Source organism: Sapajus apella, unplaced genomic scaffold (genome assembly GCF_009761245.1).
Source record: "Sapajus apella isolate SASKATOON/1434 unplaced genomic scaffold, GSC_monkey_1.0 scaffold63, whole genome shotgun sequence".
Lineage (NCBI taxonomy): Eukaryota > Metazoa > Chordata > Mammalia > Primates > Cebidae > Sapajus > Sapajus apella.
Window position 1 is genome coordinate 531,347 of NW_022437003.1, and position 15,247 is coordinate 546,593.

The 15,247-nt window shown below is 48.1% G+C and overlaps 1 protein-coding gene across 3 annotated transcripts in view; it reads left to right on the forward strand.

Annotated features, from left to right (window-relative positions):
- Positions 1 to 15,247, forward strand: part of GPLD1 (glycosylphosphatidylinositol specific phospholipase D1) — a 68,838-nt gene that overhangs the window by 31,488 nt on the left and 22,103 nt on the right. For all 3 annotated transcript variants that reach the window (XM_032247625.1, XM_032247624.1, XM_032247626.1), the window contains 5 exons: positions 729 to 794; positions 3,899 to 4,019; positions 7,335 to 7,474; positions 9,580 to 9,766; positions 13,151 to 13,261. In XM_032247625.1, the coding sequence (XP_032103516.1) occupies positions 729 to 794; positions 3,899 to 4,019; positions 7,335 to 7,474; positions 9,580 to 9,766; positions 13,151 to 13,261 (625 nt within the window). The remainder of the gene's footprint in view (positions 1 to 728; positions 795 to 3,898; positions 4,020 to 7,334; positions 7,475 to 9,579; positions 9,767 to 13,150; positions 13,262 to 15,247) is intronic.

A 15,247-nucleotide genomic window follows, 5' to 3' on the forward strand; every position in this document is an offset into this window, starting at 1 on the left:
ATGCATCTTCTGAAGATGGTCTTCATTCCAGAACCCTCTCTGACGTTAATACCCGCTCCCTCAATGCTTCTGTTCCGTGCTGGGGGAGAGCCTCTAACGGAAGAGTTTATCTCTTGCATTCTGAGAGGCTTTTTCACTTGTGAAAGGGGATCCTTTATTAGCTATTTAATTAGTGAATTTATGGAATTTTTTAAAGAAAAGAAATTGAGAAATTCGGGCACATAGAGGCATAAATGTGCATAATTGGGCAGAAGGTGGCATAATTGGGATCCAGTTTTTATCACAGTCTCAAATTGGGAGACGTCTGATGTTAGCATGGAACAGCTCAGCAGGTGGAGTGGGGAGGGAAGAGGAAGGCTAAGACTGGCAGCGTAGGGCTGCCTGGGTTACCATGATAGTGACAGCTGTCAGCCTATTCACCCTCTCTGGGAGAACATGGGCTCTTAACTGGTCCTGTACGGCTAGAAAATGAACACTTTGTTATTAATATTTTTTTTAAAGATGGGGTTTCATCATGATGGCCAGGCTGGCCTTGAACTCCTGACCTCAGGTGATCCACCCACCTCAGCCTCCCAAAGTGCTAGGATTACAGGCGTGAGCCACCGCGCCCGGCGATAATGAACACTTCAAACTTTTGGGAGGTGGCTGAAGCACATGCCCGATTCTTGGTAAAATTCGTGCTCGTGAAGAAGTAGACAAATGCCTAACTCATTTGACTATTTCCCCAGTGACTGCAGTCTACCTGAGAACCCTCTATTCATTGCATGTGGCGGCCAGCAAAACCACACCCAAGGGTAAGTGGATTCCAAAATTGTTCATAGAAAGAGTACATCTCACCTGGAGGGGTTCCCTGTAGAGGCTGAGAGCAGGGGATATGTAGAGACCGTTGTAGGTTCAAATTCCAGATTTGCCACTTACAGCTGTGTGATTTTTAAACTAGCTGCTTGAATGTTGGAGCGGTAGCTTTCTCCTTTTGCAAAACGGAAAAAACGCATCAACACTCCCGGAATTGTGCAATAGTGGATGTAAAGCAATTAGCACAGAGTGAGTTGCTCATTAAATGGTAGTGGCTGGGTGCAGTGGCCCATACCTGTAATCCTAGCACTCTGGGAGGCTGAGACAGGAGGATCCCTTAAGTCCAGGTGTTCAGGACCAGCCTCGGCAACATAGAGCACTATAGCTACAAAAAATGAAGAAAATTAGCCAGGTGTGGTGGTGTGTGCCTGTAGTCCCAGCTACTTGGGAGGCTGAGGCGGGAGGATTGCTTGAGCCTCGGAGGTCGGGACTGCAGTGAGCCGAGACCACGCCAGTACACTCCAGCCCAGGCAACAGGGTGAGTGAGACCCTGTCTGAAAAAAAGAAAAAAGAAATGGAGTTGGTATTACAACTATCAATATTATTGTTGTGATCATACACTTTACCCAGGTTTCACCATGAAAATGTGTTTATCAGTGAGACAGTGTGGGGAGAAGCCCTCTGTAGTAAGGGCCAAAGATCTGTTTTTTCTTTTTCTTTCTCTTTTTGAGGTGGAGTATTGCTCTGTCTCCAGGCTGGAGTGCAGTGGCGCTGTCTTGGCTGACTGCAACCTCCACCTCCCAGGTTCAAGTGATTCTCCTATCTAAGCCTCCTGAATAGCTGGGACTATAGATGTGCGTCACCACACCCAGCTGATTTTTATTTTTATTTTTTGCATTTTTAGAAGATGTGGGGTTTCCCCATGTTGGCCAGGATGGTCTCGATCTCCTGACTTTGTACCTCCCACAATGCTGGGATTACAGGCATGAGCCACCATGCCTGGCCCACCTCGTATTTTAGGAAATGATACTTCCTGCTGCAGTAAAGCACCAACCACCAGTCATTTGTGCATTCATTGGATAATGTTATTATAAATAGATGTATATTAATCTAACAGTAGTACAAATAATAAAATACTGATCAGTGGGTGCCGGGAACTGGTTAGACACTAGAGATACCATTATGATGGTATTTACTAATCAGTAGGTGCCAAGAACTGGTTAGATACTAGAGATACCATTATGATAGTATTTGCTGATCAGTAGGTGCCGGGAACTGGTTAGATGCTGGAGATACCATTACGATGGTATCTGCTGATCAGGAGGTGCCGGGAACTGGTTAGACGCTACAGTTACCATTACGATGGTATCTACTGATCAGGAGGTGCCGGGAACTGGTTAGACGCTAGAGTTACCATTACGATGGTATCTACTGATCAGGAGGTGCCGGGAACTGGTTAGACGCTGGAGATACCATTACGATGGTATCTACTAATCAGTAGGTGCCAAGAACTGGTTAGATACTAGAGATACCATTATGATAGTATTTGCTGATCAGTAGGTGCCAAGAACTGGTTAGATGCTAGAGATACCATTATGATGGTATCTGCTGATCAGTAGGTGCCGGGAACTGGTTAGACGCTAGAGATAGCATTATGGATAGTATTTACTGATCAGTAGGTGCCGGGAACTGCCGGACGGTAGAGATACCATTGCGAAGAAGACAGAAACCGTTCCTGCTCTCCGGTATATGGCCTGGCAGGTAGACAGGCACTGAACGAGTAATGGTGGCCATCATTAAGTGTTAGGAAGAAAAATGCAAGGCATTCTGGGGATTTGCAACAGGGCATCCTGTCCTGGGCACAGGAGAGCTCTCCTTGAAGAAGTGATGGCCTAACTGAGGTATTTAAGGATGAACAAGAGTGGGATACTCAAAATAGAGTGTTGCAATGAAAGGTGCTGAGTAGAAGGATCTTAGTCCTTTGAAAGAATGAAAATTAGACAAAAGGTGCTGAGTAGAAGGATCTTAGTCCTTTGAAAGAATGAAAATTAGACGAAAGGTGCTGAGTAGAAGGATCTTAGTACTTTGAAAGAATGAAAATTAGACAAAAGGTTTCAGCGAAGTCCTCGTTGTTTTATTTGAATTGGGTGAGTTTGTTTTTTTCTAGCAAACCATTCCTTTAACAGAGTTGTGTTGTTTGTTAATCATGTTGAACACCTTTAGGTTAGGCTTGCCACCTTCAGGTTGCCAGAGCCGTGACACTAGCCGGTGTCTTGCCCAGGGCCCCATCACGTACGGCTTTGGTCTGTTCCCCACTGCTGTCATTTCTGAAGCCTCTCTGAGTCCTCCAGTTCCTCTGCTTTATGGCTGGTTGGCATCTCTAAATGTGGAGATGTATTTTTATCTTCAGTTGTGGCATGTCTTTGAAGATACATCAGTATTCCAGCTGGGTCGGTGGCTCTCGCCTGTAGTCCCAGCACTTTGGGAGGCTGAGGCAGACAGATCACCTGAGCTCAGGAGTTTGAGACCAGCCTGGCCAACATGGTGAAACTCTGTGTCTATTAAAAATACAAAAAAATTAGCCAGGCATGGTGGTGCATGCCTGTCGTCCCAGGCTACTCGGGAGGCTGAAGCAGGAGAATTGCTTGAACCCAGAGGCAGGGGTTGCAGTGGGCCGAGATCACCACTGCACTCCGGGCTGGGGGACAGAGCGAGACTTTGTCTCAGACAAACAAACACTATACCAGTTCCCCACCAGCTGATATCTGTTTCTTAGCCTTTTATGTGAAATACTGAAATACCTTTAATTTTTTCATAATCTGGAAAGAATTGAGGCCTTTTCCTCCTACCATAGAGGTCTGAGATTATATGAAATATTTTTACAAGGATAGGCTTTTAATAAAAGCCTTAGAAATGTATTTACTAAAAGATTTTGTGAAATGAAGGTTTTTCTAAAATTAGACTTTGTGTTGCTCCTTCAGCCTTCCTATGTTACGATTTTGTAGTCTTTTAACCTGTGATTAACATGACTGGATTCTTCAGCTCGGCTTTTCAGGGGTTATTTTCTCAGTTTAACCAGTTTGTTCCTCTTTCTCCTCCACAGCTCGAAAATGCAGAAAAATGATTTTCACAGGAATTTCACTACATCCCTAACTAAGAATACTGAGAGGAATATAAACTATACTGAAAGAGGAGTGTTCTTTAGTGTAGATTCCTGGACCCCGGTAAGAATTTTCTGCTCACGTTGAGAAAAAGGAATGTGGCTGCTTGTGATGTCTTGTTTCGCAGAGACCCTGGGTATTTATTTGTACCTTGAAAGTTATCTGTGGTGGGGTGTGGTGGCTGGGAGGCTGAGGTGGGAGGATCTCTTGAGGCCAGGAATTGGAGACTTATCTGGGCAACACAGGCCTTGTCTCTACAAAAAATAAATAAATGAGCTGGGTGTGACGGCTGTGCCTGTAGTCGCAGCTCTTCGGAGGCTAAGGCAGGAGGATTGTTTGAGCCCGGGAGTTCGAGGCTGCAGTGAGCTATGATCATGCCACTGCACCCCAGCCTGGGCTTAGACATATGCCAGGCTAGCAAATACTCTTGGCATCCATATGTGGTTTGTTCTGGAATGCCCTGAGTCTGCTCCTCAGGGGCCTCTGTCAAGTCAGGATGACCCTGGGCCCCCAGGCCGGTCCTGCTTTGGCCTTAGTCCCAGGGATGTTGGCAGTGTTGAAGGCTCACTGTGCATAGCCCCATTGTGTATGAAATCCATCAATGAAGCTACCTATGAAGTGAAGACATTCTACTGGGGGGATATCAAATGAAAGACACAAGAACTCTGACGCTTAGAAAATTTCAATCTAAAAGGAGTGACAACTCCAAAACTAACCATGATGTGAGCAGACTCCGACAAGCGCAGTCTGCAGTAAACGGTGAGGTAAGAGCTCGCTAGATAGCACAGAGAGTGGGCGCCGTGGCTCACACCGGGAATCCCAGCACTTCAAGTGGCCGAGGCAGGTGGATCGCTTGAGCTCAGGAGTTTGAGACCAGCCTGGGTAACATAATGAGACCCTGTCTCTGCAAAAAAATACCAAAAAATTAGGTGAGCATGGTGGTATGCCCTTGTAGTCTCGGCTATTAAGGAGGCTGAGGTGGGAGGATTGCTTGACCCTGGAAGGCAGAGGCTGCTGTGAGCCGAGGTTGCACCACTGCACTGCAGCCTGGGTGTACAGTGAGACCCTGACTCACAGAAAACAAAGGGAGAAAAGCTTCACCTTGAAAGCTGTCAGAGCAGGGTTCTTGCAGGAGTTGGCATTTGAGTTAGGCCTTGGACAGTAGGTAGTATTTAATCAGTGAGAGTACATTTCTGTTAGGGGGTTGGGGAAGTTTCAGGTGTTGGGAAATCTGAGTACTGTTATTTGCCTGGACCACAGGGCAAGGGATACGAGCTACTGGGAGAGGCTTAGGAAGCAAAGTAGGCATTGGATTGTGGCTCCTAATGTCAGAGAAGGGTGTAGACACCTTTGTGAATGGGGTCTCTGGGAATTGGGGACGGGCCTGGTTTAGGTTTAATGATCCACTGTCACTGCCTTAAAATTCTTGAACAATTTTTTTGTTGGTTTGTTTTTGTGACGGAGTATGTCTCTGTAGCCCAGGCTGGAGAGCAGTGGCGTCATCTCAGCTCACTGCAATCTCTGCCTCCTGGGTTCAAATAGTTCTCCTGTCTCAGCCTCCTGAGTAGCTGGGATTACAGGTGCCCACCACTATGCCCAGCTACTTTTTGTATTTTTAGTAGGGATAAGGTCTCACCATGATGGCCAGACTGGTCTGGCACTCCTGACCTCAGGTGATCCACCAGCCTCGGCCTCCCAAAGTGCCGGGATTACACGAGTGAGCCCCCGCGCCTGGCCTTAATAATTTGTTAACAAAAGGCTGCACGTTTTAATTTTGCCAGGCCTCCTTAAATGATGTTGCTGGTCCCAGACCAGGGGGACATGACTCTGTCAAAGCACATGTCATTTCATCTTGCCATATTTGGATTTTCTCCTTTGAAAAGAAATGAATTGTCTAAAGAGGGAATTTATGTTTGCAGTGTCTGTCATGGTGCCTGGCATACAGTAGGAGCTGATTAATTGCTTCCTGGATGAATGAGCAAGTCAGAGCTGGGCTTCAGCATGAGGCAGCCTGTGCATGGCCTACCAGCGAGATTAGAGTGGGCAAAGCAGAAGGTGTAGTCATGCCGGAAAGAGCCCCGGAGCCTGTGCTTTCCCTCAGCCTGTGCCATCTGGGCTGCCTTAATGTTGTGAGCCGACTGCTCTGCTTGGAGCAGACTCAGCACTCTGTTTGGTCTCATGTCACTCTTGAGTAGATGCAGAGTTGTGTCCCCTTAACTTGGATGGAGCTAGTATCTGGCCAGCTTGCTCAGGGCGACTCTAGTTTGTGTTGTTGACTCTGCAGTAACCACGTTAAGAACGATTCAGCACCCCAAGCTGACCGGCTTGCTGTCCCCCTGATTCTCTGGTAGATGGCTCCTAGCACTGTGCGTGTGACCTCTCAAGCCTGCCTGGCAGCAAATACAGCCACATCTCAACTTGGGTGTGATTTGGAGGATATCTTTGGCATCCTGGTGTTACTCCAGTTTGTTGGTTTAAAAAGTACATATATACACAAATAGAGTTCTGGTTGTAGAATGAAAGGACTTGTCTTTGTTGTTGTGGAGGCAGGGGCTCATTCTCTTGCTCAGGCTGGAGTGCAGCGATGGGATCTCTGCTCACTGCAACCTCGAACTCCTGGACATAGGTGATCCTCCCATTTCAGTCTTCCGAGTAGCTGGGATTACAGGTGTGCTCCACCACACCCGGCTGATTTTTTGTATGTTCTTGTCAAGATGGGGGGTTCACCATGTTGCCCAGGCTGGTCTCAAACTCCTAGGCTCAAGTGATCCTCCTGTCTCAGCCTCCTAAAGTGCTAGGATTACAGGTGTGAGTCACTGTACCTGGCCAGACTTGTCTTGTAAAAAATTTTAGTCCACTGGGCACAGTGGCTCATGCCTGTAATCCCAGCACTTTGTGGGGCCAAGGCAGGTGGCTTGCTTAAGGTCAGGAATTTGAGACCAGCCTGGCCAACATGGCGAAACCCCATCTCTACTAGAATACATAAATTAGCTGTGTGTGGTGGTGCGCACCTGTAATCTCAGCTACCAGGGAGGCTGAGGCAGGAGAGTTGCTTGAATCCGGGAGGTGGAGGTTGCAGTGAGCTGAGATTGCACCACTGCCCTCCAGCCTGGGTGACAGAGCAAGAATTCTTTATCTGCATGCTGGTCCCCGCCTCTGAGGCTGTAACTCTCCCATCCCTCAGCATTAGCATAAGGCACTGTCGTAACTGCCTGTCGGACGGGATCGACGTGATCTTACTTGCTGATAGGAACTAATGTTCATTGTTTAGCACTTGTGAAAACTCACTTCCTTCATACACGTCCAATTCTTTGGCTAGGAAACAGTAGCTTTGTTGATGATGCCATGTGTCTTTACTGTCTGATTCTTTTATTTCAGGATTCTGTGTCCTTTATGTACAAGGCGTTGGAAAGGAACATCAGGACCATGTTCGCAGGTGACTCTGAGCTGTCACAGAAGCACGTCTCCAGCCCCTTGGCCTCTTACTACTTGTCGCTTCCTTATGCAAGGCTTGGCTGGTACGTTTAAGTTTATCTCACTTGTGAGTGTTTTCTTCAGTATTAATTTTATTCAGTCATTATGCAGCTGTTTTTTAATTTCATTTTATTTTTGAGACGGAGTCTCGCTTTGCTGCCCAGGCTGGAGTGCAGTGGCGTGATCTGGGCTCACTGCAACCTCCGCCTCCCAGGTTCAAAGGATTCTCTGCCTCAGCCTCCCGAGTAGCTGGGATTACAGGCATGCGCCACCACACCTGGCTAATTTTTGCGTTTTCAGTAGAGACGAGGTTTCACCATGTTGGCCAAGCTCATCTTGAATTCCTGGGCTCAAGTGATCCGCCCACCTCAGCCTCCCAAGGTCCTGGGATTACAGGCATGATTCACAGCGCCCAGCCCTTTGCAACTGTTTTAAATGGCACGTGTTAGCACCTTGTTTGCCAATCAATTTATCAGCAACAAAAGCATTAACTTATTTGATTTTTAAAATTATGTTTTCTATACTAGAGATGGGGTTTGGCTTCGTCATCCAGGCTGGTCTCAAACTCCTGGGCCAAGTGATGCATCTGCCTCAGCCTCCCAAAGTGCTGGGATTACAGGCATGAGCCACCGTGACTGGCCAAAAGCATTAATTTAAGGGTTAAGTTACTGTAACAACGAAATGATCTCCTTAAATTTGGTCAAATGTGTTTAAATACAAGGATGTTTTGGTTTACTAAATCACAACAATTAAGGTTTATTTTATGGAATTTTTGCAAAGCTGTGATGTTCCTGGAGATGTACTGTTACAGATTTCTTTCGTAATCTAATAACATTAGAAGCATGGAAGCAGATAGCTGTTGTAGTGATTTAAATATTATAACTTCATATGGTCAAAGCTGACATACCGTGATAGTTTTATAAAGAGAATGTTAGGAATTCCTCTGATTTTAAAATCAACCAAAACTAAGCTCCCCCCATGAATAAATAAAATCAAAACAAAACAGCAACAACATGCAAAACCAAGCCCAAGTACATAAAAGTGACTGTTTTCTGGAGGTTTGAATGAAGGCTTTTTTTTTTTTTTTTTTTTAAATCACACCCCTTAATTCCAAAGGGCATTGCCCTTCCTCGGCACAGTTTCCTGACAGCCGTTCCTTTCGGGGCCTCTGTGCCTTCAGCTCTAGGGCGGGAGACAGGGGCAGGGAGGGGGGTGAATGCTGTCTTCACTGGTCGTTCACTTGTGAGTAATGGCTCTTCTTGGCCACCTTCCTGAAAGATCCAAAAGGCCTCCTGCTGGGCTGGCAGCCACACAAGGACAGCTAGCCACAGCAGTGTCCCTAGGGCCATTACTGCCCAGCACTGAACCTCCAGAGTGCAGAGAACAGTGCAGTGGACGCCCTGGTGTCCCTGCCGCCCCCACCAGCCATCACGGCCTTAAACAAGTGCTCTTGCGTTTTTCCTTGGTTCTGCCATTTGTTCTTTATGTGGCAATAAGAGCTAGAATAAAAAAGTGACTTCTGGTCTTTCCGGCCCCATTCGTGGCACCTGAACCTTTGGCTCGGCTTACCCAGCTCTGTAACTGGTGGCTGGTGGCATCTCATCTAGGAGCCTCTGCTACACGTGTTGGATACTTGATCTGGCCAGTAGCAGCTGCCTGTGTGGCGATGGTAGAAGCATAGTCTGTTTCACACCGGCTTGTCTTTGATCAGGTCGCACACTGAAATGAGTTGAGCAGATCAGAAAGCCTGCGCCGGGGCGGGAGGGGCTTGGCTGGACTGCATTTCCTCTCTGCTCTCAGGCGCCCTGGCTTGACATGTAAGATGGGAAGCTTCATGAGGACACTTTTCATCCTCTCGGGCTGTGTGGTCCAGAAATCCCTAGAGGCCTTGATTTGTCCATTTTTATTGTATTTTTCCCCTTAAAGAATGAGACTGAATCACACAAACAACACAACCTCAGAAGCAAATATTCACAACAGTCAACACAGGGTGGAAAAGTCAGTGAGAGAAAATTAACGTACTGGGCTGTAGGAAGGAAAAGCAGGGAGAGAAAGTTGACGTGCTCAGCTGTGGGAAGGAAAGAAGCAGGAGACAGCTTCGCCCCTCGTGCTCAGTGTGCACCATGGCGGGTCCCTTCACTTCTCTAAGGGCAATGACCTCAGCTGACCTCAACCAGGATGGGCACGGCGACCTCGTGGTGGGCGCACCAGGGTACAGCCGCCCCGGCCATGTCCATGTCGGGCGCGTGTACCTCCTCTACGGCAGTGGCCTGGGCCTGCCCCCCATCGACCTGGACCTGGACCAGGAGGCGCACGGGATCCTTGAAGGCTTCCAGGTGAGACACCGTCTCATGCTTTCTCTTCTAGTGGTCAGTAGCCACTGCTTGCATTTTGTGGCAGATTCTCCAGGATGAGTAACTAGTAACAAGAATAATTACAGTAACAAACAGCTGGTAGTGTACAATTGTGAATCGCTTTTTATTTTTAAAAGCATGTTCACATCGTTTGTTATTCTGTCATTACTCTAATATTTACCTTCCAAAAACACACATGCTGTTGAGAAATGCTTTGTGTGGCCAGTTGGGATGTGATTTATTGATAATATAAAACCCCTTTACACACACACACACACACACACACACACACACACACACACAATGTATATATTTGTGAAACTTTTTTTTTGAGACGGAGTTTCGCTCTTGTTACCCAGGCTGGAGTGCAATGGTGCAATCTCGGCTCACCGCAACCTCCGCCTCCTGGGTTCAGGCAATTCTCCTGCCTCAGCCTCCTGAGTAGCTGGGATTACAGGCACGTGCCACCATGCCCAGCTGATATTTTGTATTTTTTTTAGTAGAGACGGGGTTTCACCATGTTGACCAGGATGGTCTCGATCTCTTGACCTCATGATCCACCCACCTCGGCCTCCCAAAGTGCTGGGATTACAGGCGTGAGCCACCGCGCCCGGCCCACGCCAGACCTTTCTTTAGATTTTGTTCTTTTGTCCTATGTGGTTATTCATCTTCTGAAAAAACCTGCAATAATTACAAACGTTGCTGGTGGAGTCCAGGTGTTAATTCCTCCCAGGAATGCCAGGGTCCTGGAAAGTGTTTCTAACAGCAGAGGCATTAGTTTTTGTAACAGCAATAAGAAGGGGTAGATAGAGCCCTGCTGCTAGTCCTTGACAAGGGTGGGGCTTCTGGTGACACTGGCCTGGCACTGCGTTCTCTGAGTGTCAAGCGCCAGGGGAAGGAACCCTAGACCTCTGGTCAAATCATGGGGACTCTTCTTCCAGGCAAGCCGATTAACCTTTCGCTGTGATGTTAATTCTGTGAAGAGAAAATAAGACGGCACACCTGAACATGCTTTTTCTTTTTTTTTTTTGAGATGCAGCCTCACTCTGTGTTGGCCAGGCTGGAGTGCAGTGGTGTGATCTTGCCTCACTACAACCTCTGCCTCCTGGGTTTACGTTATTCTCCCGTCTCAGTATCCCAAGCACCTGGGACTACAGGTGCGCACTGCCATGCCTGGCTAATTTTTGTATTTTCTGTAGAGACGGGGTTTCACCATATTGCTAAGGCTGGTCTTGAACTCTTGACCTCAGGCAGTCTGCCCACCTCAGCCTCCCAAAGTGCTGGGATTATAGGTGTGAGCCACCGTCCCCAGTGAACCATGAACACACTTTGAAAAATAAGTGCAATGGTTTATGATCCAGTTTAGGCTCTGATGAAAGGAGCTCTGAATCCAGCATGTACGAGGAAGGGACTGGCCATTACATCAGGTCACAGTCTCAGAGGGACAGCATTTATCAGAGCTTTCTGACACCAAATGAAAAATTTCCAAAATAAATCTATCTAATCCGGTCGCTTCTTAGTTCTCTACAAAGCCTTTCCCCGTCAGACTGTTGTGCAAAATATAAAGCTTTGGGCGCGTGTGAACAGGGAATAAGAGAGGCAGCTGCTTCTGGTGGGTGATACACTCTCTCAAAGACCACTTGGGTGAGGAGGCCAGTGGCTCCATGCCCTCCTCCCCGAATGACCTTTGATGATTTCAAAGATGGCAAGATAGAGGCATGGACCAGGGATAGGAATCCTGCCTGCAGGCCCTGACCGAGATGAGCGTCTCCGTGTCCTCATTTACACGATGAAGGTTATGACGGGTATCTCAAGACCTTGCCTGATTTAAAATTCTGTGCTCCTCTTGCAATGCTGGGCTGGATGGTGCAGCTGATGGTGATGTAATGAACCAGTTCTCACTGGCAGGGCCCCAGTTACTGGTTCCCACCCTGCCCTGGTGTGTTGTGTTTATCAAGTTTCTACCTTATAGGAAAGGGCAGTACTCATAGATGCCATTGCCCATGGGTGTGCAGAGATTAGCCAATAAATAATGAACCTGGGTCGTTGAGCATGGGCATTATGTGGCAACCACCACTGTGTGTGAAAGGCCGTTGATTGTTACCTAAGTTGTGAATGAATTGCATTCAGGTCGAGGCCGATTCCAGACAGTAGGAAAAGAACGAAGTAGAAAGTCATCGCTCCCTGAAGAGACTGAGCTTCCCATCTGTAAGCTGGGAAAGGGTGCTAACAGTTCCCCCCTTAATCTGCTGAAACAGCCTGGAACAGCGTCTGCAGCAGCGCCGTCCTGCAGGGCTTTCCGCACTGATAGGACTGTCCTGTAGCTGTGCTGGCTAGTGAAGGAGACAGAAAACACAGGCTTTGAACATTTGAAATGTGGCTGTTGCAACTGAGAAACTCAATTTGTAGTTTTTTTTTTTTTTTTGAGTTGGAATTTCACTTTTGTTGCCCAGGGTGGAGTGCAGTGGCGCCATATCAGCTCATTACAACCTCTGCTCCCCCAGGTTCAAGCAATTCCCCTGCCTCAGCCTCCCAAGTAGCTGGGATTACAGGTGCCCACCACCATGCCCACGCAGGGCCAGAAAGTGAATTTTTAATTATAATTAATGTTAATTACTTTGAATTTAAATGTAACAGTCCTCTTTGGCTGGGGGCTCCCACCTTGGGTAGCATGTCTCTGGAGCATCCTGAGTATTCAACAAATGTTAGCTACTGTGGCTGATGTCGTATGATTGTTATTTTAGATACTTATTCTTTTCGAGATGGAGTCTCGCTCTGTTGCCCAGGATGGAGTGCGGTGGCATGACCTTGGCTCACTACAACCTCTGCTTCCCAGGTTCCAGCGATTCTCCCATCTCAGCCTCCAGAGTAGCTGGGATTACAGGCATGTGCCACCACGCCCAACTAATTTTTGTATTTTTAGTAGAGACGGGGTTTCACTATGTTGGCCAGGCTGGTCTCGAACTCCCGACCTCAGGTGATCCACCTGCCTCGGTCTCCTGAAGTGCTGGGATTACAGGCGTGAGCTACAGTGCCCAGCCTATTTTAGATACTTTCAAAGATAAGTTTGGTGCTTAATGTGGGTCAGAACATACACGAGGCTATTTTCGACAAACCTAGAACTTGTAAGTTCGACCCTCTACTTTCTGGCATCTTTGCTTCTTCTCAAGGCAGACAGACATGCTGAAAATATGCTTAGGGCAGAGCTCCCTAACCGATGTATTGTAGATGTGTTACGGCTTGCTGCACCTTTGGCTTTTGGGTGGCACTGGGGTTTTCCCCAGGCCTCTTGCCACCCTGGGAGTCAGGAGTGCTGTTTCCAAGGACGTGGCTCAGCCTAGGGGAAGTAAACTTGTGCCTCTTCAGCCCTCAGGTCGGTTTGGCTCGGCCTTGGCGGTGTTGGACTTTAACCAAGATGGCGTGCCTGACCTGGCTGTGGGCGCTCCTTCCGTGGGCTCGGACCAGCTCACCTACAAAGTAAGGCTGCTGCTGGGGTAGGGCTGGAGGAGAATGGGGTGGGCAGGGAGGGGTCTGAGGAAGGCCAATGGTGGGGTGAGCTTCTGGAGCAAAGCAGACAGCCAGTGTGGCAGCCAGGGCATTTGTTAGTAGATGATCTCAGGCCTCTATGGGCTTCTTGCCGTGACCTTGAGTTACCTTGTAGCTCCTGCTGCTGCCTCCCTAGCCTGATTTGGCCCTGTAGGTTCCCAATTGCACCAGGTATTTTGTTCTTTTTTTTTTTTTCCTCCCCCACCATGCTGAAGGCCAGTGAAGGGAGACAGAAATCCCAGCTAATCTGTAGTTTCTGGTTATCACACAAGGGAGGTGACTTCCCTGAGCCTTTCCTCAAATGCTTCATCCAAGCCTGTTGCCTGCTGAGATCTTGGGCCCTGGTCTACAGGGCTGGCTTTATACTATAGCAGGGCCCACACATCCGGGAGCCATGTGTGACCACGGAGGCCACGGGCCTCGCTTGCTGGCTGCCCTGCCCAGGCTCCCCTCTCGCCCTTCTTACGCTCCATTTCTAGACGTGCCAGCGCCTGTCACATCCTGAACTCATCAGGCTCCCTGACTTCGTGATCTTTGCTTATAGTTTCCTCTGCTTGAAAAGTGTCTTCTCCCATGTTTCTTTTTTTTTTTTTTTTTTTTTTTTTTTTGAGACGGAGTTTCGCTCGTTACCCAGGCTGGAGTGCAATGGCGTGATCTCAGCTCACCGCAACCTCCGCCTCCTGGGTTCAGGCAATTCTCCTGCCTCAGCCTCTTGAGTAGCTGGGATTACAGGCACGCGTCACCATGCCCAGCTAACGTTTTTTGTATTTTTGGTAGAGACGGGGTTTCACCATGTTGACCAGGATGGTCTCGATCTCTTGACCTCGTGATCCACCCGCCTCAGCCTCCCAAAGTGCTGGGATTACAGGCTTGAGCCACCGCGCCCGGCCCTCCCATGTTTCTTTAGGAGTGACATGCCACTTCTTGCAAAAAGCATCATCTAACTTCTGGGTGAGGCTGATGCTTCTTTGTCCACACACAGCATCCTGTGCTTGGACCTGTTAAAGCTCCTTCTACCATGGGTGTCATAATGACCTGTGTGCCTGCTTTTCAGGAGGGCAGAGATTGGTCTTACTTGCCATTGTGTACCGAGTACATGGCTTAGGATGGAAAAAAAGTGCTTAGGAATGAATGGGGATGGAGACAGGCAAGGTATAAGAGGAACGGATTGATAACACGGAATAAAACAGCTCAGCCTGTATCCTCAGGTGGGTGAATGGTACACATGTGGTGTGTTGGCATTGAGATGTGCCATGGGTACAAGGGGCTGCAGCCCGGGAGGCTTCATGGGAGAGCCCAAAACTGCTGGGCCCGAGGTGGGCACAGAGCTGAGTGAGTCACTCTGCAAGCGCACTGCACACTTGGTGTGGAGGATCCTGAGCAATACGCTGGGGAGGCAAAGAGGAAAACAGCATCATTTCTGCAACGCGGACTCTTAGTCTGATGGAAGCGACAGATTTAAAACAATTCCTTTCAGCCCAGCAGCAAAGCAGAGGACGGGTTTCTGTCTGTCGTTAAGTTCCTAGTCATCAGGGGCGGTGATAAGTTGACAAGGTCTTGCTTTAATTTAAAAAACAATCTTTTGCTGAGCGCGGTGGCTCACGCCTGTAATTCCAGCACTTTGGGAGGCTGAGGTGGGCGGATCACCTGAGGTCAGGGCTTCGAAACCAGCCTGATTAACATGGTGAGACCCTGTCTCTACTAAAAATACAAAAATTAGCTGGGTGTCATGGCTGGCATTCGCCTGTAATCCCAGTTACTAGGGAGATTGAGGCAGGAGAATCGCTTGAACCCGGGAGGTGGGAGTTGCAGTGAGCCGAAGATTGCCCCATGGCACTCTGGCACGGGCAATCAAAAAACAAGAAACAAAAAAGACACCAATTTTTTGTGGACACAGGATCTCACTATGTTGTCCAT